Here is a 22,874-nt window from a genome sequence, read left to right on the forward strand (position 1 = left end):
GCGCTGCCGCCGCGCTGCCGCCGTGCGCCGCCCGCGCTCCGCGCCGCCCTGCAGCCCAGCCCGCCTCGAGCGGCCGCTCCGGGAGGGAAAGGCGCCCGAGCCCCGCCGCCGCCCCGCGCCCTGCTACCGGTGGGACGCGGGGGCCCGCTCGCACCCGGCTCCAGATGGCGCCTTGGCCCCTGGTCCTGGCCCGGCAGAGCCCGGCGAGCGCTAGCGTGGAGCCCTGGCGGTCTGCGGAGCCAGAGTGGGGGAGCCGGCCGAACCCAGCGAGCAAACAACTGGAAATTATTAATAGTTAATGCGCCTCGCATGGCTCCAACCGCCTCTTGGCTCAGCCGTGCGGGCTCTCTGTGTCTCTGGCTCGCATTTCTGCCCCGGAGGAAGAGAGGACCTACTCCGAGTATCCTTAGGGGATTCCAGGCGGGGGACGCGTGTCCCTCCCCGGTCGGGCTGCTCAGCTGAACAGGCCGTGACCACACCAGGCAGGGAAATTCTGCAGTGGGCACAGACTGGGACCTCGAACGACAGGAGCTCAGCAGGCTGCCCACGGGCTGTCTAATGGGCCGGGGGCTCCCTGGTGGGGACCACAGCTTTTCATTCATAGGAGTTCCTTTCTAAAAAGCAGATTGGGGATTCCTCCCTTCGTTAGTTTGACAGAGAGGCTCCATCTCAGTGGGAACTCGGTGGGAACTCAAATCTAGGACTTTTGCTCACAGAGCCCTTAGTGATTTTCAGTAAATATTGGAAGCTCCCCCCCACCCAGGGAGTTTCTGATGGGTGTTTAGCTCAGGGCTCCAAGCTGGAGCTGCACCCAGACTTAGCTGGCAAGTGCCAGCCCGGAGAGGCGTTGTGCCCTGGCTGGATGAGAGGTGGGCTCTGTGCATGCCCCACAATGGCAGCCCAGTCTACATTCTGGCAAAAACAGGTCCCTGCACTTGGGACCTGTTAAAGTCAAAATTTAGAGTGGGTCCATGTTAGAGGTCTCCTGGCAAAGTTCAGCCCTCCTACCTTCCTCACTCATTTTGAAGTAACAGAAAAGGGACTTGACTTGGTCCAAGTCACACAGCTGGTACGAGGCAGCTTGCCTTGGATCATTCCCTTCACTGGAAAATAAAACCTGGCACATGCCCGTGTCCTGGGAGTTCACTCATTCATTTAGGGCCTGTGGGAATGGATTACAAAGTCAACAGAACACAGTCCTAGATCAATGGTTAGTGCAAGGATGTACTGTTAGCAGTGGGCCGTAGAAGTTGGGCCAAGTACGTGGCTATTCCTTCCTGCCCATGCTGATCCCACCATCTGGTCAGCACACCCCAGGCTGCCTTCAACGTGGGGCATCATGGGAGGAATGGCCGCACTTCCTGGGTTGTGGAAAGGGTGGTCTGTTCGCAGTGGGAGGACTTGGCGCCCTGGAGGGGATTTACCCCCCAGCATTCCCAGGTAGATCCTAAGAACCCTTCAAGCAGAGATTGGGCGGGGCTTTCTGAACCCAGAGGACATCCTCGGGCCTCGCCCAGGACAACTGCCAAGGAGTTCCTGAAGCATAAGCCAATGGCCCACAGAGGAACCCAGCGTTGATACACACACAGAAGAAACTGGAGGGGCTCGAAGAGGAATCCAGCCCCAGGTCTGGACACTGATGGAGAAGCAGAGTTGGAGACCATGGGCCCACCCAGATTCCCCGGAAACAGGTGCCCCCCTCTCCATAAGCTGCACCAAACTCGGATCTTCCACTGGCTTCCAGCCAATCAAAAGACAATGAGGAGGGACCCCAGCTTGGTACCCTCCCGTCAGACTGTGGAGAGCTCAAAGAGAAGTCTGAGCCGACTGGAAGTCACACGGGGACCAAGGAGAAGGTGGGGAACGTCCTGCTTTCATTGGCATCTCTGCCAACTCATGGCGTTCCCGGTGGAGACGAGCAGAGATGTTCTTACAGCGGCAGTTATCCGACTTAGACCTGCCCATGTGTCCTTCTGAGTGCGAGGGCAGGGGGTCGGCCTCTGTGGCTACGAGGGAGCCATGCAACTGACTCAGCCTGGACGTCAGCTCTATCTGCTCGGCCGAGCGAGGAGTTCCTACTGTGAGTTCGTACGGTCGTCCTTTGGAAGAGCCCCATTGCCTGTGCTCATTGTTGTCCTCAGCTTATTCCAGATTGCCTTCCCAAGGATGCTGCTTTAAAAATCTCTCACCAGAGCCAGGAAGGACAATGGGTCCCACCTTTACCCACCCCCTGGTCCGGCTCTGAGGACAGGCCTTCTTTTGAGGCGTAGCTGGGGCATGCCTAGAAATCAGGGGGGAGCTCCACAACACAAGACCCCAGAGCCTGCTGAAGAGTGGCCTCTTCCCCAAGCTGGCCTTTCAGAGCGGGCCAGGGCCCTCGTCCCCCTGCCTGGATCACAGAGACCGATGTCCTCACAGGACTTGGCTCCTGGCCTGAGGCCTTTCTCAGCGGGGTCTGAGGAACAAAAGACGCCTAATGATGATGCCAATCCTGCATTTTCCCTTTTTCTGCACTAAATTAAGCGGAGGCCTGAATGGAGTTGAGTCAGACAAGCACAGGGCTGGATCCCCCCCAAACTGCCGCTGCTTATTGTTTTGGAACAGCTTGTCTTCAGTGAACTCAGCCAGACAGCAGATTAAAAACACTGCCAGCTCCAGCACTCGGGCTTGTGCCCCACGCCCCATGGCACTTTGTCGCCCCAGCCCCTTGGGTCCCGGTGTTCTGGAATGCCTGATGCGGTGGATTTGCCTTACTGTGGAAGCAGGGCCTCCCCTTCCTTCATCTGCCCCCGTATCAAGCCAAATGCTTTACAAAAACTTAAACTTTGTTTCCGTAAGTATTTTAGGATTAAGATGCCGGTTTTCTTTCTTTCTTTTTTTTTTTTTTTTTTTAGATTTTATTTATTTATTTGAGAGAGAGAATGAGGTAGAGACAGAGAGAGCACAAGAGGGGGGAGGGTCAGAGGGAGAAGCAGACTCCCCGTCGAGCAGGGAGCCCGATACGGGACTCGATCCAGGGACTCCAGGATCATGACCCGAGCCGAAGGCAGTCACTTTAACCAACTGAGCCACCCAGGCGCCCAAGATGACAGTTTTCCAAGAACATCGAAAGTGACCTGCCAGATTCAAGAAGAAAAGGAACTGAATTAAAAAGAGCTACTTGGCGAGGACGCCGCTCACGGGAGTGTGTGCACGGGCTTCGCTGAGCTCAGCTTCTGAGCCTGAGCTCCGGGTGCTCGCAGAGACGGCGTCCACCAGACAGAGCCGAGGGATCCCAAAGTTCTGGCTTAGCAATTTCAGAGGGAAGTGGGCCTGGGGGCACAGGTCCCCTCCATCTCTGACCTTTCAACTGGGAGCCCACCAGGCCAGGTGGCAAGTTCTCTGGCCCAGCCCAGCAGGCGACACTTAACCTAGAAACTGAATGCCGCTCGGGGCGGAGTCAGGCTGGTGTCCCCTGTGTGGAGAGCCCCGTGACCCCAGATACAGGCTCTAGCCTCCTCTATCCTATTTGTTCGCCGAGAGCAATGCTCCCAAAAGCTCCCCAGTTACACAGAAAAGGGCCGTGGCCTCTGCGAAATAAAAGCCAGATGGGATTTTGCAAAGAGCTGGGGCACGTGGCCTCCTTGGAACTGCATAAGTGCCCTTGCACCCCGGGCTCCGTTGTGCGTATTCACACTGGACAAGGACTTGCAGCCCCGAAACATCGCCTGAGTTGAGCAACTGAAGTTAAGACCCTTGGCTCCTTGCTGTCACCGTCCCTGGGGAACCCGCGCCGGGTCTCCGTGGTCACACTCCAAAGGCCGCCGGGAGATGACGCCACAGTGTCTCGGGAGCGCCCGGGGATTTGGGCCTGCCTGGGCGGCGCGGGGAGAGATGGTGCGGGGGAGCCCGTGGAGGCGGCCGGTTGGCTCCACATGATGGTCTGAGCCACGGTGTCCCCGCCCGGGAGCCACAGCGCCGCAGTGCATTCCTCTGCTCCCCCAGATTCAAAGCAGGGTAGACGCAGCAGCGGGGAGGCGGCTGGGGCTTGCAGCCCTGCACGCCTGGGGACTCTCGGTACTTGCTGAAGACAGTTGCGTGCCTTTGAAGAACTGTTTTTCAGTTTTGAGTCTTGGCTGAACATTAGCCGGGGGTGGGGGAAGAACATGGGGTAAGAGGAGAGGTACCAAAGAAAAACCGTGGTTCATGTTTTCCCACGCCGTATCCCTGTGCGGGGGGCGGGGGGGGCGGGCGCTAGAATTTTATTGCCTCTTGCCCTGCACTTTTGCAGGATGACCCCCAACCACTGACAAGTATTTCTGGAAATCTCTGAAGGTGTCTCTCATGTGCTCATAAATAAAGCTGGTCATCCACATGGGAGGCCTGCGATCAATTTTCCTTTTCCTGCCCCCACCGCCCCTGCCTCTGGTTCTGCTAAGTTGTGTGACAGAGTCCCACCACGGCCCCCTGGCAGGCGGCCTTCGCTGAGACCGGGAGGGGTCACAGCCATGCCACCGTGGGTACCGTGCCTCTGCCCCTCGCCAGGCACTACCCAGAGCCCCGGGCATTGCTGCCAACATTGATGGCCGGGGCGGGGGCGGGGGGAGCGGTTATTTTGGACGGTGGTCCTGGAGCCGTGTGGCTTCCTTTGTGCCGGCTTCCCACTCTAGGATTCGAACTTGAACCCTGCAGGGCTAGGCCAAGAAGCAAAGAGTAAAAGAAACACAACCCAAAAACCCCTTTGAATTCCAAACCCCTCTCCCCTGATACAGGCCCAGCCTTCTGCCACTTCTCTTAGGATTTCTCTAAGAGGCTCCCAGGTGCTGTATGGAAAGAGGCTGTCTGGACCTGGGGATGATGGGGATACTCCACTTCGGCCTCAGCTGGGACCTCTGGACCAGCCAGCCGTCAAACATCACCCAAATCCTACCTCAATGCCTCGTTTTTGTGTTGTTGTTGTTTTAAAGATTTTATTTATTTATTTGAGAGTGAGCAAGAGAGAGCATGAGTGGGGGGCAGGAGCCGAGGGAGAAGCAGACTCCCTGCTGAGCAGGGAGCTCAACATGGGACTTGATCCCGGGACCCCAGGCCCCAACCATATGACTCAATCCCAGGTCTCAGGGATCGAGACCTGAGCCGAAGGCAGATACTTCACCGACTGAGCCACCCAGGCGCCCCTCAACACCCTGTTTTTGAGGACTGAAAGGTGGACTCCGATATCCCAGGGATATCAGCTAACCTCCTTAGCATTAACGCTGTCTGCCTGGCATGCTTTGGGGCCAGAGCTACCAGGTTGGAGAATGTGCTTTCTGCTCTTAGTGGGCTGTGTTGGAAGCAGGAGTTTCTAGAATGTCAGACATCATCATCTTCCACCGCCTAAGTCAGGCTTCTACATAGGACATAATGTGTGCCTGGCCTTCTACACACTTGTAATCCAAAGAGCAGTTAATACAAGCTGGGCCCCGGCTTTCATCACACATGAACGTTAAAAAACCTGGGCTCGGGCGCCTGGGTGGCTCAGTTGGTTGGGCGACTGCCTTCCACTCAGGTCATGATCCTGGAGTCCTTGGATCGAGTCCTGCATCGGGCTCCCTGCTCGGCGGGGAGTCTGCTTCTCCCTCTCCCACTCCCCGTTTGTGTTCCCTCTCTCGCTGTTTCTTTCTCTGTCAAATAAATAAATAAAATCTTTAAAAAAACAAAACAAAAACCTGGGCTCTGTGCTCCTAGTTGAAATGCTATTTATGGGCTTGTTCCACCAGAACGCAGTTTACCTCTACTCCCAAGGCTGATAGCTCTTACCAAAATCTGTTTTGGATTTGAGTGTCTGCTCTCCCACAAGACTCATTCATTCAACCAGCACCTACCAAGTGCCTCCTGGCTGAGAGGCAGAGAGTGTGGGAGCAGAAAGAGGGCTCCACCCAGCTCGAGGAAGGAGGGAGGTGAGGCTTGGGGAAAGATTTCCGGAGGAAGTAGCACGTGTGCTGATCCTAAAGCACCAAGTAAGAAATAGGCAGGCAAAGAGGGGAGGGGGAGAAGGCAGAGGAACCACAGGCCAAGGCTGGGAGCTCTGAGGGTCTTTGCTTACGACTGAGTAGGAGGCCATAAAGCATCCTCTTTACCAAATGCCACCTGCTTCATGATCAATCTTGGGAGCTTCTTGGTGGCCCCAGCCAGGAAGGCCTCAGACTGCCTAAACTGTGGGGATAAGGGGCACTGTTGGAATCCAATCATGTTTCCTCGAGTTTGCCTAACAGTCTCGGACTAGATCTTGAGACCTCATGGCAGAGCTTTGGTGGTCATCTTTCTCTCTGGCTTAGCTTCATTGGGTAGAGGGCACTGCAGACATGGCCAGGCTCCAAGTTCAATCCCTTCTGGAGTCAGTCAGTTCCACTGCTGGTCATGCATCATGCAAAGGTGTCGCACTGGTGACCAAGGGAAGCAAGAGTTAGGGTGGCTGGCTTGGGCCAGCCATACTCTTGGCTGGAAATGCGAAGTCAAGTACATGGTGACCAGATCCTAGTTCTCCCCTTCATTTGTGATGGGGATTGTTTTGTGATTGTGTACTCTGGCAGATGAGAGGTTAATGTTCTTTTTTTTAACTGGACTCAATTGAGCTCATGTGTCCCCATTTTCTCTCAATGGAAAACTGTCTTGCTAACTCAGTTTGGTTTCTTTTTTTTTTTTTAAAGATTTTATTTATTTATTTGACAGAGAGAGACACAGCAAGAGAGGGAACACAAGCAGGGGGAGTGGGAGAGGGAGAAGCAGGCTTCCTGCTGAGCAGGGAGCCCGATGTGGGGCTCGATCCCAGGACCCTGGGATCACGACCTGAGCCGAAGGCAGACGCTTAACGACTGAGCCACCCAGGTGCCCTCAGTTTGGTTTCTTATCTTCTGGAAATGAATAGAGGCTTTGGGTAATTATCACTCTTGCCGTTCTCTTTTGCCTGGGTGGCTTCTAGGGATCATGGCAGCAGGGGTGGGGTGGCTGGGCTGAGAGCCTGGTCCATGGTCACCTTCCTACCTCTCTGGCCTCCCCTAAGGTATAGCTTGTTTTGCTTGGCCATGGAAGGCTACGCTCTACTTTTCATACCCACAGGCCACCCTTTCTGCATCACAGTTGTCCCTTTCATTACGTCTGGGGACTCAGGTTGCTTGGGAGCCATCACCTGCCCATGATGGGGTGTGAGAGACTCTGTGGGGTACACCCTCCCACAGGCCTGTCTGTCCGGACAACACCCTCAGACACTGTTTCTGCCTCCTCCAGGCTTCTCTGTGGGGCTGCGGTCTCCTAGGTTGATCACTGGAAGCCAGGCAATGGCTTCCAGTGATCAGGATTTCCCTCAGACTTAGGGAGGTGTCTCTTATACCCCAAGAGGGCTCAGCCCAGAGCGGTGGGGCTCTGGATTTCTCCTCAGTGGCCTTCAGCCTCTAAGCCAAGTCATATTCCCTCTAGTTTTTCTTTTCCTGACAGTCAAAACCCTCTTTCTTTTAAAATGGAAAAAAATATTTATGTCAAAAGGCACTGTCCCTGTGATGAGGTGTGGCTTGCATGCAAAGTACTCCAGAATTTCGGCTCTTAAAACGTAAAGGTAGGGGCACCTGCCTGGCTCAATTAGGAGAGCATGCGACTCCTGATCTCGGGGTTGTGAGTTCAAGCCCCATGTTGGCTATAGAGATTACTTTAAAAAAAATTTAAAGGTACACTTTTAGAATAAGAAACAAAACCCAAACACAATGCTATCCCAACACTCTTGCATGGACCACCACGGCTTTCAAGACCTCTCAAGACGTTCGTCTCTACTACAGAATCACAAAAGTCCATGTAGTTCCAAAGCTAAGAATATAGGCCATTACATCTCTATACATTCCCACCCAAGGCCAATGCACATAGGACACCTGCCTGCTACCGGAGTGCCGGGGAAAGGGAAGAGATAAAGAGGAATAGGAAAGAGGCCCGATTTAATATCAAACTATTACCTCTCTCATATACAAAGAATCACTATTGCTTTCTTTTTTTTTTTTAAAGATTTTATTTATTTATTTGACAGGCAGAGACACAGCGAGAGAGGAAACACAAGCAGGGGGAATGGGAGAGAGAGAAGCAGGCTTCCTGCGGAGCAGAGAGCCTGATGCGGGGCTCGATCCCAGGACCCCGGGATCATGACCTGAGCCGAAGGCAGACGCCTAACGACTGAGCCACCCAGGTGCCCCTAACCATTGCTTTCATGAGCGAACCAACAAAGCATGTCCCCCAGGAGCCCTGACCACAAGGGAAGCCACAGGGCTTTTGCTTAATAAGGAAGCTTTCTTGCTGCAAGGTACGGGCCCGGTTGGGTCACATTTGGTTTTATGCAACAAAGGGACACTTCTGCTTGCTGGGTTTCTATAGGCAGAGCTGCAACCACATCCTCTAGATCAAGAAACAGGAAAAAACATCTAGGGCCCGTGACGTGGAGAGGTGGGTACACACGTGCTGTTGATAAGAGCGTATAGCAAAACCGTCTCTGTAGGGGACGTTCTGGCAAGGGCTAGCAACATTTTAAATGTGCATTTTAATGTGTCCTTTAAATGGGAACAGAACAATTTTAGAAGAGTATCCTGCGAAAAGGTAAATAGCCCCAAAATATAAACCATCTATTTGTATATTGATAGGAGACTGGCTAAATAATGATATATCTGAACTATAAAACAACATGCAGCCATTAAAAAGATGAATAGATCTCTAGATACTGAAGAACAAGATGTCCAAGCTCTGTTGTTAGGCTGCCGAAAAATATGCAAATATGCTTACTATTGACCCTTTTCTTTGCAAAAGCCCCTCCCCCCACAGTATGGACACAAAGTCTAGAAGGAGTACAAGACTTTGGATATCTTGCCACATTGTTTTAACTTATTAATAAGAATACTGATATTGTACAATGGAATATTATGCAGCCATCAAAAGGAATGAGATCTTGCCATTTGCAACGACGTGGATGGAACTGGAGGGTATTATGCTGAGCGAAATAAGTCAAACAGAGAAAGACATGTATCATATGATCTCACTGATATGAGGAATTCTTAATCACAGGAAACAAACTGAGTGTTGTTGGAGTGGGGGTTGGGGTGGGAGGGATGGGGTGACTGGGTGATAGACACTGGGGAGGGTATGTGCTCTGGTAAGCGCTGTGAATTGTGCAAGACTGTTGAATCTCAGATCTGTACCTCTGAAACAAATAACGCAATCTATGTGAAGAAGAAAAAAAAAATAGAAGAAGGTAGCGGGAGGGGACGAATGAAGCGGGGGAAATCGGAGGGGCGGACGAACCATGAGGGACGATGGACTCTGAAAAACAAACTGAGGGTTCTAGAGGGGAGGGGGGTGGGAGGATGGGTTGGCCTGGTGGTGGGTATTGAGGAGGGCACGTTCTGCATGGAGCACTGGGTGTTATGCACAAACAATGAATCATGGAACACTTCATCTAGAACTAATGATGTAATGTATGGGGATTAACAAAGAATAAAAAAAAAACTAAAAAAAAAAGAATACTGGTATTGTACTTTTAAAAATATTTTGTTTATTTATTTTTAAAGATTTTATTTATTTATTTGAGAGAAAGAGAATGAGAGAGAGAGAGCACGAGAGGGGGGAGGGTCAGAGGGAGAAGCAGACTTCTGCGGAGCAGGGAGCCTGACGCGGGGCTCAATCCTAGGACCCTGGGATCGTGACCTGAGCTGAAGGCAGACGCTTAACAGACTGAGCCACCCAAATGCCCAAGAAAATGTTTTGTGATCAACTAACCGTGTTGGTTGATGAGGAGAGTTGTCAGGGGTGACTAAGGCTTTGAGACGGGGGAACCAGGAAAGGAAGGTGGTGCCACAGAGAAACGGGGAATTCCAGAAAGGGGGCCGAGGTTACCCAGAGGTGTTACCCATGAGCTAATGATGGGACATGCAAATAAGCTGGAGTCAGATGAGGGGGAAGGACACAAACTAAAGATCTGAGAAACTTCAGAAGGCACAGCTGGTGTTTACACCTGTGATAGATACGTTCTCTGAAGGAGTGTGGAGTGAAAACCTCGGGGCTTGACCATAGTCAAGGGTCAGGGCAAGAAGAGTCAGGGAAGGAGACCAAGAAGTATGGGAGCAGGAAAGCAAGGCATCAAAGGAGTTTAGGGAGGATTCCCAGCGGGACTCATCAACTAAATGGAGAGTGCACAGAGAATGAAAGTTTAGCAAGAAGATCATCGGTGACCTTCAAGAGAAGCTTCTGGAAAGTAGCTGGCTGGATGCTGAGTAAGAGGAAACATATGTGGGGGATGGAGGCAGTGGCTGAAACGATAATTAGAGCAAGAGAAGAGCAGGGGGGTTGGGAGGGTGGGGGATCATAGTGGGGATAAGCAAGGGATCAAAACTCTCAGGGCCTCCATTTCCCATCTGCAAAATGAAGGAATTTGACCAACGTTCTAAAAACAAATAAACTAACATACTACCTAACACTGATGCTCCAATTCGGAGCTTCCCAACTACAGACCTGGGAAAAGCTCACACACGGCAAAGGCCCACAGTGATCCCCCCCAGCTCTGGGGCCGTGTGGGGGGCACCCTGAAGCAGCCACAGTCCCCACGCCCATCGCCTCTGGCCCTAGCGCCCTCTTCAGCAGGATTGCCTCAGTGGGAGGAATGGGAGCTCACATAGTCACATTTCTGTGTTTCGAGCCCGAGGACGTTTGGGAAGCACTGCACGCGCAGACGTGGGACCTCAGGCTCATGTGAGCCTCATGGGGGTTTTGAAAGACGGATGGGCTTCCCTTCGGACGGTGCCCAAGGCTCCTCGGCTCATTCCAGGGGCACTGTTTTGTTCTTAGAACACGGCTGCCTTGCACCAGGGGTTCCTTACCTTCCGATGGCCTTTCGAAAGGTGGCAAGGCTAAGCCCAGGAGGGGGCCTCTAGGGTTACTACTCCCACAGGATTTGGGGGCCAGCTCAGCTGTGCTGCTGAATGCGGAGTGAACTTCAACTGAAATGGTGCTCTTTCTCGTGCAAAGGCGACACTGCTCCCCGCCCGACCCCACCCCAAGGTCAGAGAAGCCACGTGCAGCAGCTACAAATGAGGCCGGCAGCTTCCAGACTGACTTCTGGGGAAATCTGTGGTTCTTCAGATGTGTTCTGGGGGGCAAAGGAACTCTGCGAAGGTTCGATTCTAACTTCCCCTTCAGAGTGCATATTTGAAACCTACTCTAATAGGGCGCCTGGGTGGCTCAGTCGGTTAAGCGACTGCCTTCGGCTCAGGTCATGATCCTGGAGTCCCGGGATCGAGTCCCGCATCGGGCTCCCTGCTCAGCGGGGAGTCTGCTTCTCCCTCTGACCCTCCTCCCTCTCATGCTCTCTGTCTCTCATTCTCTCTGTCTCAAATAAATAAAAATAAAAATCTTAAAAAAAAAAAATGAAACCTACTCTAATAACTGAACATTCGAATCTGTAGTAACACAACACGCGTCCTCAGATGTGTTCCAGGCGCAAATGGGTGATGATGCAGACCCTCCGTGCGTGAATGGGAGCAGTTGGGGCTTCTCACGCGCACGCAGACCTCAGGATCGAGAGTCCTCGTCATGTCCGTGTAACTGAGGAATATCTGGGATTGGAAGGAGGGCTGTTAAAACAAAACTGATGTTAGTTGCAAATTCTAAGCTGGATGAAATCAAGATTTCTGTATTTTTTTTTTAAGATTTTATTAATTTATTTGTCAGAGAAGGAGAGTGAGCACAAGCAGGGGGAGCGGCAGGCAGAGGGAGAGGGAGAAGCAGGCTCCCCAGGTGTGGGGCTCGATTTCAGGACCCTGAGATCATGACCTGAGGGGAAGGCAGAAGCTTAACCAACTGAGCCACTCAGACGTCTCAAGATTTCTGTATTCTGTGCAACCAAAGCCAAACACAGAAATAAACTGGATGCTGGGATTGATGCACATAAACTGTCATCCCTAACCTTGGATTTAAAATGCTTTCTATTGGGATGCCTGCGTGGCTCAGTGGGGGTAAGCATCTACTTTCGGCTCAGGTCATGATCTCGGGGTCCTGGGATGGAGCCCCACATTGGGCTCCCTGCTCAGTGGGGAGTCTGCTTTTCCTTCTGCCCCTCCCCCTGCTGTGTTCGCTCTCTCTGACAAATAAAATCTTAAAAAAATAATAAAAAACTGCCATTAAAAAAAATGCTTTCTATTTAATGAAATAGTTTCAACGTTCTCACTGATTTGCCTCGAAAGTTATGTGAACTCGGAAAATACGTTAATAAAACTTCTGTTTCGTAGAGTGTGTCTCGTGCATTTGCAAACCACAGGTGTAGCACAAAGAGCATGTGCGGACGGAGGCCGGAGTCAAGCCCGCGCACCACCACCTACCAGCCACACAGCCTCAGTGGCATTTGCTCTCCCGGCCTCCAGCTCCACATCTGTGAAATGGAGCGGATCATACCGACTTCACAGGGATCTGGATAGGACCATGTATTCGGGACGCAGTAAATCCTCAGTGACTAGCTCCCGCCCAGAAACAGATAGGATTGGATCAGCGCAGACCTCACAGTCTCACGATCAAAGGCATCACCTGCCTGCCAGACAGCAGCCAGGCTGCAGCCAAGGGCCGGGGCTGAACCAACGGGCCCTCACCTACAGTCAGCGCCCTCCTCTGATAACCGAGCCGGCGAGCTGCGGTGCCAACACTTCGAATCCTTTAAGAGCCGTGCCAGGGATGCAACAGGGTATGAGGTTGTGGGGTGTCTCTGTGTGAACTCATGTTTTCTTTATACAATATGTGCCATTTCTCCATCTGCCTGTTAATCCTCTTCGGGGCTATGCTAGGCAGCGCCACCACAGGGCTTTTGTTTGTGAAGGATTCTGTGGCATGCAGGCTCTCCAGCTGCTGGTCCCTTCCCTTCTCCCTGAGAACCGCCTTCCTTCTCCATCAGCACAAAACAAACCAGCACAAGAAGATAGATTTTCTCTCCCCCATTTCACCTGGTACCCCTGAAAGTTGTGGCCCGCTTTGCAAATACTTGTCTTGGCCTCAGAAGGAAAGGGAAGTTGTTTGAGAAGCTGTTCTTAATTTCACACTTTTGAAAAATTACCCCAAACAGAAGGAGGCCCGGCAATCGTACAGATTCCATTTGATTACTGAGCAGAAGCTACCAGAGCCCTCAGATTAAGTGATAAACATTCCCAGGGGACAAGGCACCGAACCCTGTTTAACTTTAATATCGCTCTATCACTTAGCACTCTCTGTATCAATATCCCCAAAGGGAACTGAAAACCCAGCTTACAGGGATTCAGCTGGCCTTGGGAAAGGTCTAGACTTCTTTGAAAAGCAAACCGTAAAGTAAACCAAATAGCTGGTGAACGTCTGTCTGTCCCAAGATACTCTTGCGTAGTTTCTGAGTCACTGTAGGTAAGGGAGGGTGGGGGAAGTGGGCAGGCAAGAGTTTTGTCCCTGCCTGCCATGAATGGCCAGTTGAAGTCTGGTCTGTAGACACCAGACACCATATCTAAAGAATTCGTTGGGAGGGCAGCCTTTGGCAGCCCTTCTAATTTGCATTCAGAGGAAACATGCCACATTTTCCACAACAGGCTGCCCAGCCAACAGGAGGGAGGGGGGAAGCTCTCTTCTCCGTGTCTGCAGGTTTATCCCTAAAGACTATGAAAGTAGCAGCTGCTAGGGCAAGGGGATTATAGGGTTTGGAGAGTCCTCAAGCTTTTGAGTAAGTTGTGTATCTCGAGCACGACCCAAAAAGGCAGAGGCCAGCTATTCTGACGCCTGCCTCAGATGCGGCTGGCGCTCAGCAGCAGTTATGTTGGGCACGGGCCATCTTGTTCAAGTCAGTCCAGGGACAGAACAAGCCCTATGGGCCACCCACCATCCAGCCAGGCCAGCTGCCGGTGGTTCAGGCCTGGCCAGCGAAAATGAACGCTTCCTACTTCACACTGAGCATGTGCACGCCGCCTAGCCTTAGGCAACCTACACAGCCCGATTCATCATAATTCCCTTTTACAGGGGGCGCCCGGGTGGCTCAGTCGGTTGGGCGTCTGCCTTCGGCTCAGGTCATGATCCCAGGGTCCTGGGATCGAGCCCCACGTCGGGCTCCCTGCTCGGCGGGAGTCTGCTTCTCTCTCTCTGCCTGCCGCTCCCCCTGCTTGTGCTCATTCTGTGTCAAATAAATAAAAAATCTTAAAAAAAATAATTCCTTTTTACAGACCCTGGAAACTAAGGTTCAGAGGACCAACGAACTCATCTGACGTCAAAGTACCAGACCCAGACCTGGAGACTAGGTCTTCTGTGGAAGTTTCCAGTGTTGGGCTGCTTGTGTTTCAAATGGACGCCTTCGTCCCATCCTGCTGCTCTCCAGGGCCTCCCACGCCTGGCTGTGTAGGTGGGCAGGAAGGGAACCGGGCAGGTGAACCGGCATGCACTGCCCTTCTGGAGGGTTATAAGGAAAGGTTTCTTTTTTCATCAGCTTGATCTCTGGGCACCCTGTTGAAGTGGGGAGCTGGTGACAATAATGGAAACTGGATATGATCTCCAAGCCAACCGAATCAAGTGCCGCAACAGATTTTCCACTGCTGAAAGGAACACCAGACTTCCCAAGAAGTTCACTGCAAAATGCCCACCCAGTTATTAAGGAAGCAGGATTAACTTACTGTGTACAGGAGAGCACTCCTTTGCAGTCACATGGAAAAGCAGGCTATGACTGGAACAGCACAGTGGAGAAGGGAAAGTCAACAGGATAGAAATGCAGGGCACAGGAAGGGTCCCAAACTGGAAGCAGTACACTTTATACTATTTATAGAGGGTGTCCAGCACAGCCCAGACATGCCAGGACCCTGCCGACGAGGGGGGCTGTCCTCAGGCATCGCTCCCTTCGGAGTCAGGGAAGGGCCCCGTCTTGGGCAGGGGGCAGGGGAAACGCTGCGGGGGGCCCACGGCTCATGAATTTCCTGATTCTTTCCTATGGTCCATTCTGTTTTCTGTCAACAGTGAGGAAATACACCCTAGCAAGTGACATCCAGTAATGCTTTAATTAACTGTAGTACTTCATGCTCCAATATGCACCGAGAAATCACTTCCAGATGGGGGAAATGAAAGGTATTTACACAAAAAGCAGTCCCTTTATTTTAAGGAAACTGATATCTCCCAAAGGTATAGAACTTTGAGGGTCTGAGAGACTATCTCTTTTGATAAATACTAGAATGAGACTGGAAATTTGGATTTGCAACACGGACTCTTTCTGCACTCCAGCTTCTCATGTGGCCATGTTTCCAAGGCTATTGTTTAAGTGGCCCAATGCAGTTCTAATGATTTTATTTTTAGAAATCTGACTTGGAGTAGATCAGAAGTGTGAAACCCTTGCTTTCACCGTCAGCAAGCTAGTTATTTTGGAGACTTCTCTTCCTAGGGAGAGGAATTACATTTTCAGCTGTGACCTTCTGGCATTTTCCCTAGCATTCCGCAAACAGGGGGACTAGATTTCCTTGTGCAACGGCAATCCAGGACGGGCTGGGGTAAGAGCCCCCCATCGGCAGCAGCCGCAGACCTGCTTGCTCGCCCCGTCCGCCCTGGGACTGTCACCCTGGTCTTTGGCAGTCTGCTATCAGTCCGTTTGATCAGCACCGAAGAGCCATCCTGGGCATGAGAGACCAGGCGTCTTTCTCTGGGGGGCAGGCAAAGTCCTAGGTACTAGTTCTTTGTTCTTTAAGAGAGGGAGGAGTGGGGACAGTTTCAATTCCAGAACTGAACTTGGAGGTCAAAACACTCTTGTCCGTTGTGGTTCCTGTCTCACTGTTATGATCCAAACGGAACTTTCTCCAGCCTGGGCACCTCTAAGCCAGCTATCAGGAAGTCTGTCCACAAGAAGAACAGCAGATCTTTATCAATCATAAATTATTAATATTTATTTTAACCACATAAAGTGTCTTCAAAGTTTTTTTTTTTTTTAAAGAGTTAGAGAAAGCCGGGGGGAGGAATGGGTACAATATCTAATTTAGCTGAGTAACAGTGTTGTTTGTTACAGTTATTACCAGTGAGTCCTCCTTCATGTTATTTTGAAGTGACAGTAATAGAACAAATCTGTTTGGGGCTTGGCCGTCAAAACTTTAAGAATTCTAGTCTGTATAGGGACAGCACAATTCTGGCATGATCCCTATCATCAACACAAGCTTAAAATTAAAGCTGCTGGATATTAGCAACGAATCTTTACCATGTTGGTACCAGCTCAATTGTATAGGAATTACACTTGCTTAGAGAGCCAGGATAAATATACATTTATGAAAATGTGCTACAGGAACACTGTGATAAAGCAAATTTCTCTCTATTGCAGTGGTTTTTAACAAAGGGGTAAACATTGTAATTACTTCTGTACCTGGCCCCACTCCAGACATACTGATTCAGAATCTCCAGGCAACTATACGTGTAAAAAGGGCCCCAGGTGATTCTGATGCGTACCCCCGGTTGAGAAACGTGCTCTGTCTTTAGAGGATGCATACACAGCATTCAGACCCCATCAACGAGACATTTCATATAACTCCTACTGACATCTGTTAGCTCCTTGGAGATTCCTGACAATGTAATAAATCAAGAGAGCAACTTCCCTGGCTGTGACCACCAACTGGGAGAAAACAGCAGCTTGACATCTCAATGCGTTACGGGGATGTCCAGAAGACGACTCCTCAGGAATGAACCAAAAAGAGAAGTGTGCATCTATAGACACCGAGAGGGACAAGAACCAGGTGGAGTCCGCCGGCTTCCCCGGCTCCCCAGGTTGACGACGGCTGGCCCAAATGGCTGTGACGTTTGCAGATGGGCCCATCGGCCCCCCTTTCAAGAGCAGGAAGAGAGGCTAACCTCCATTAGTGCGGGCGGTAGGACGTCACCGGAGTGAGACGACGGCTGTCCCGGCAAAGTGAAGTCTTGCCAGCTGCTCTGCCCGCGTGCTTGCCCAATCCCCTCCCCACCCTATCTGCCCTTTCCTATTTAGCCAGCTTTTCCTGAGAGCTCAGCCAAGGGCCGCACTTTCCTCCCAGCGCTGTTGAGTTTGAGATGCTCAGCACGTCAGAGTCACACGGACAAGCAAGAGGAGCCTGGAAGCTGAGGAACAAACAGGGCTCAGGATCAAAGCTGGGGGCGATGGACAGAGTCTGGGAGGAGGTTAACGGAGAGGGAAGGGGATTGGAGAACAAGAAGGGGGGAAATCATCAGTTCCTGGTCTGCTTTTCAGACCTTAGAGTGTCCTCCTGTGTGGCTATCACAAGTTGTATGGATTTTCAGGAAACTTCCTCTATCCTGAAAACCCATTTCTGAGTGCTATTTGATATCCCAATTTTATCCCGAGGCCTGTTACGTGCCTTCTCTGTAAAGAGCTCCTCCTTCCTCCTTAGCTCTCTCCCCACCTGGCCAGCAACTTGTTCCGAATTCCCGAAGAATGCCCACACTAACAGCGGCCCCCCCAAGGCTGTGGTCACGGTGAGCTGGGGTTCGGGGTCCCCGCGAACCTGGCCAATCAGGGCAGCTACCTGCTATGCTGCCCGTTCTCGCGCTGCAGGATGATGTGAGGACGGAGGCAGTTCTCTCTGCCAAGCTGTGCTGGCTGCGTGCCAGCGGACAGGACGGGCAGGCCAGGGGTCAGGGGTCGGGGTGTGTTCTGGGCTGGGCCAGGCTCTGAGCAGGTGTTTAAGGTCAACATTCTGTTCCTAAGGTATCCATGGACCTGGGTTCTTTCCCATTAGTAATAAAGTCATATGTCATTCTGGCACTTCACATCACCTTTGTTGTTTCAGATCATTCTGGAAAGTAATTTGGGCTTGAAAATAAATGGGCAGGAAGGGGATTAGAGGGCCCAGGCCTCCTGCACTGTCCCACAGCTTCATCTGAGGAGAAAGCCTAGGACAATTTTTCTAGGAAAACATCTTAGTTTCTCTTCACAGAAGGCAATCCCTCCTCTAGAAGTCAGGAGCAGGGTGGGAATAAAGAAATGGAGAAAATAATCTGCTTACGTCATGCAGTGAGTGTGCAGATATGGGTCTACCCCGACCCCCAAGCAAGGAGCCCTATGGCACAGAGGACACCTGCTTCCAAGGCCTGGCACATACAATCTTCCTGGGTGAGAGATACAGTGGGACTTTCTCCTTGGATGTATACAGAGGACTGCAGGTTAGGGGGAAACGGGAAGAACGCACTGCCCCAGTCATGACAATACGTACCAGGAAATGGATCTACAAGGAAGAGTGCTCCTGCCTCCATGGCCTTCATAAGGCAAGGCCAATGTCCTCCACCTGCCATTTGCCAACTCGGGCCCCAGAGCCACGCTCACGGAGCAGGGAGGACAAATCTTAGGGCCTGGCTACAGAGGTAACCTCAAACAGCGGCAGATGGAAGGGGGGAGACCCAGGGTTTCTCACCCAAGTTGCCTGCACAGGCACGGGAGACGGGGCCACAGGCCGGGCGATGTCACTGCAGAGGTGAGGCGGTGAGGCCAGTGACAAGGGTGGTGGTGGGACACAAGTGGACTGCAGGGCCCTTTCGCCCACCACTGCCTCTGCTGCAGGAATCCGGGACCAACTAAGGAGGCTTTTCATCACCCTGCCCTTGCTTGGCTTCTTGATCAGGATGCGAATCATGACAGGTCATGGGGAAGACTCATGAACAACCCAAATGTCCCAGGAAGTTTTAAGACTGATGATCTGAAAGTCAGGGTGAGCACAGGAGAGGTGGGCGGGGGGGGGGGGGGCTTCCGGGCAGCGGGGTGCTGAGGGTCATGGGCCAGGGGAAAAAAGTGCCCCGTGTAGGCTCCTACAGTCTCTTTTTAATCAGTTTCTCCAGCTTGCGGATACGAGAGGATTCCTGTTCCGGTGTGGGAGCCAGCAGGGACAGTGAGCTGGAGCCTTCTGGCCCCGAAGGCGGGGTGGGTAGCCTCTGGCGCAAGAGTTCCAGCATGCTGCTCTGCTCGCTTCTCTTCAGCCCCTGAGGTTGAAAGACAAAGGAGGATAATCATGAAATCTGGCCCCAGAAAGGCCTGAGGGGAAAGTGCAGTATCTGGTTGTGCAAACGGCATAATTACTCTAGGCTGAGGATGAACACTTTCTTCAGGGGAGTTACCAGCCCGGGCCAGTAGTAGCCCGGGAGAAAAGCAGAGGGAGGGAAAACAGATAAAAGGAAAGGAGAGAAAGAAGGGACAGCGTGGGGAAGGGTACTAGTCCTCTCCACTGCACTCCTTCTGCCCCCAGCCTTCTGGTTCTTGAAGGGACATGGAGGTACCAGCAGCATCAGGAAGTTAGCCTGGGATCCTTCTCCTCAGAAGACTTCTTAGAATCTGGTTTGCAGCATGGGGTCAGGCATATGCACTTTGAGAAAGCTCCCCAGGAGCCCATATCCCACCCCCCAGGCCCCGTTAAGAACCACTGAGTGCGACAAAGGTATGCAAGTGTGGACAAAACAAGGCACTGAACTAACCTTCATGTCCAGTATCTTCTGGAAGGTTTCTGTGTTGCAGTCCGTAAGGAGTTTGATATAGTTGTCAACAAACACCACCAATGGTTCGTGAGGGGCCATCACTACCTACCAGGGGAGAGAGACAGGAGTAGGCCTGCAGGGAAAGTCATGACTGCAAGGCAGGTGATCATTTCTCCCTGCTTGCAAGCTGACCACGAAACGGATTCTGTAAGATTTCCTTAAGCAACAGCAGCCCTAAGCTCAGAAATGTCCCGATGGCCTATTTCATCTCAAAATTCAATGAGAGCAATGTTTCTTAAATTTGCTAAAGCATAAATATCACCTGGGTTGCTTCTTAAGTGACAGATTTCTATGTCCCCCTCCTGAAGATTTTAACTCAGAAGGACCCGCGTGGGTCCCAGGTGATTTTTACATATCAGAACCATTTGTGAAACACCTTGTTGGAGAGTCTTCCTGTCTGGAGACAGGGATTCATGATACCTGCTCCTTCTGTCCTGAGGCACCTTTATCCCTGAGGGATGGGTCGCAAAAGCCATAGATCTAAGTGGATTTTCCCAAGGACAAAAATCGCAAAGCTGCCTCACTCTTCAAGACTTAAAATCTGAACTTCATTTAACTACATTGTTTAAATTGAAGATTAACATACAAATGGCATTGCGATCCTCAAATTCATTCCTACTTGGTTTTGGAATGCAGTGTCTGATTTTCTTCCTGCAGTAGACTGGTTTTGTTTTGAACTCCTGAGAATGGACCACAGAGGGGCAAGGAAGGAGTAGTTCAGTCAGAAATTCCCTGCAGACAGCTCCCAAGCTGCATGCTCTCCTCCCCGGTGAGGAAGACAGCTGTGGGGAGAATCGGATTAGGCTGCTTCCGAGTTCCTCAGGCCGGACCCTCACCTGGTCCCGTGCATGTCTCAGGTCCCATAGCTACTTTTCACTCCTGCCATCATTTGAGCCATTCTGTTTGGGAGACAGACCTGACGAGCCTGCAGGCCCTGCACTTTTAGGAACATTTCATGATAGTTCCACTTGTTCTCCAGCCTTCTCCCCTCCCCCAAGAGGCCCCCCTCTCTTCTCAAGGGCCGGTGAAAATCAGATACAGGTGCTCAAGGCTTCAGACATTTTCAACATCATCACCCACATATAATAATTTGTTAAATGGGGCTTTAGAAAGCCCATTTGCTGATTAGATTCAATTACTCCAACATCTGTTTGGAGTTCCTGTAAAGTTGCAGAGTACAGAAAGCCGAAGAGGTTTATGTGGAAGGGATTAACTGATACCTGGGCTGGAAATTCCTGCTGAGAAGCAAAGAGATCCTTGACTGAGACACTGATTCACCGTGACAACCCACCTAATTTCCAATCTTGGCCAAATCCCACTACAAGAGAATCCCTTTGCAAAGAAAAATTCATTTGTCAGAAAGAATTACTGATCCCCTGAGTAACTGTCCATTGACTTTCAACAATATCTGATGAGGCCAAAATCTAGTCCAGCCAAAGAATGTGGACAATCCTTTGGGACTGACGGACACAGGCCCTAATCTATACTTTCCAAACCAGTTCTACTTGGAATAAGTCATCAGATAACCAGCCCCTTTTAACAGAAACCCTGAAGAAGATACAAGCCCCACCTTGAGTATCATTTCCGCCCGAGTCATGCCTTTCACAACAATCTTAGTGTAACTGGCAGGTGCTTTCCTCACCACCTGTGAGCCAATGGAAGGTAGATCGAGCAGGACCATCTTCAAGGAATGGGTGTCCAGCAACAGCTGTGGGAATGAAGCAGAATATTACTAGCCACTTCAAAGGGACACAATGCTTAGTATACCTACGCCAATTAATACCATTTTCCTGATTTTAAATGTAATACATTGGAGAGAATTTGGAAAATAAACAAAATTATGAAAGGAAAAACATTCATTACAACTCCTACTGTCCAGGAAAAAACACGGAAGACACAGCTAAATGTGGTATATTCCTTTGAAAGTTGGTAAGAGAGTAGATCTTCAACGTTCTCACCACAAAATAGAAATGGTAATTATGTGACAGGATGGAGGTGTTACCTAATGCTGTGGTGGAAATCATTTTGCAATATATAAATGTATCAAATCAACACACTGTACCTTTAGACTTACACAGTATTATATGTCAGTTATATCTCAATAAAGCTAGAAAAAAGATGTGGTATAATTCCTGCCAGTCTATGTGTGTGTATACAAAACTCAACTAGAATGGCGCCTGGGTGGCTCAGTCGGTTAAGCATCTGACTCTTGATCTCAGCTCAGGTCTTTATCTCAGGGCCATGAGTTCAAGCCCTGTGTTGGGCTCCATGCTGGGCATGGAGCCTACTTTTAAAAAAATAAATAAAATAAAATAAAAAAACCCCCCACTAAGTTAGAATCATAGTATATATACAGTTTTATAACCTGGTTTTCCCAGATAATATATGAAGTTTTTTGTATTTTATTTTCCCATCTTGGCAGTCTTAAAAACTATTTTTAATGGCTATACTTACTCTATGGTGTGTGTGTACAAAACTTTATTTATTATTTATTTATAAGATTTTATTTATTTTAGAGACAGAGAATGAGCAGGGGGAGGAGCAGAGAGACAGGGACAAGCAGACTCTGCACTGAGGCAGAGCCTGATGGAGGACTTGATCCCATGACTTTGAGATCATGACCTGAGCCGAAATCAAGAATTGGACACAACTGACTGAGTCACCCAGGCACCCTTAGATTTTTACTACTATAAATAATGAATGCTGTGGCGAACAACTTTGTACAGACTAATTCTAGGTCTATCAAAGGCATTTCCTCAGGAGAGTCTTTGGGACAGATCAAAGGATAAGGACATTGTAAGGTTTTTGATACGTATCTTGAACTGCTTTCAAACGGAATGTGGACCTACTCATATATCTGCCAGAAGTGCAGGCTACACCCTCCTCAGCACTGAAAACGGTCGTAAAAATCTTGCTTATTCAACAGGTAAAAAGTGGTAACTTGGTATTGGTGTATATATAATATATATGTATAGAGAGAGAGAGAGAAGAGAGAGAGAGGTAGAGAGATATCATAATTTTCTTCTTTAAAGTAAGCTCTACGCCCAATATGGAGCTTGGACTCAAGATTTTGAGCTCAAGAGTTGCACACTTCACCGACTGAGCCAGCCAGATGCCCCAGTATTGCTGTATTTTTGGATGTTAGTGAGGATGTAGAAGATGAAACCAAATTTAAACATCAGTATCTTGGTAACAATCTGCCTTTTCCTTCCTTCGTTCCTTCCTTCCGTTCTCTGGATGCCAATTATTTGGAAGGGTATTAACCTTCCTGGTTGCCCACCAACTGCCAGGAAAGATGCTAGGGATGTTTCATCTCATTTAATCTTTACAAGAGTCTGCCCCATAGCTATTTATTGTTCCCATTTTAT

General features: G+C 50.5%; 2 protein-coding genes across 5 annotated transcripts in view; both read right to left on the reverse strand.

Annotated features, from left to right (window-relative positions):
- The window catches only part of RFLNB (refilin B), a 9,235-nt gene extending 8,618 nt beyond the window's left edge, over positions 1-617 (reverse strand). The window contains exon 1 of the mRNA XM_035027613.1: positions 396-617. Coding sequence (XP_034883504.1) covers positions 396-602 — 207 coding nt within the window. The 5' untranslated portion in view covers positions 603-617. The remainder of the gene's footprint in view (positions 1-395) is intronic.
- Positions 618-15,878: 15,261 nt separating this feature from the next.
- Positions 15,879-22,874, reverse strand: part of VPS53 (VPS53 subunit of GARP complex) — a 141,018-nt gene continuing 134,022 nt past the window's right edge. For 3 of the 4 annotated variants that reach the window (XM_035027615.1, XM_035027614.1, XM_035027617.1), the window contains 3 exons: positions 21,077-21,214; positions 19,447-19,551; positions 15,879-18,957 (listed from right to left, as the gene is read on the reverse strand). In XM_035027615.1, the coding sequence (XP_034883506.1) occupies positions 18,787-18,957; positions 19,447-19,551; positions 21,077-21,214 (414 nt within the window). In that variant the 3' untranslated portion in view covers positions 15,879-18,786. Of the gene's footprint in view, positions 18,958-19,446; positions 19,552-19,865; positions 21,215-22,874 lie in introns of those variants that run through there. The other variant, XM_035027616.1, reaches the window with a different exon arrangement.

The sequence above is a fragment of the Mirounga leonina genome, unplaced genomic scaffold, assembly GCF_011800145.1.
Source record: "Mirounga leonina isolate KUSES-001 unplaced genomic scaffold, KU_Mleo_1.0 Mir_200, whole genome shotgun sequence".
Classification (NCBI taxonomy): domain Eukaryota; kingdom Metazoa; phylum Chordata; class Mammalia; order Carnivora; family Phocidae; genus Mirounga; species Mirounga leonina.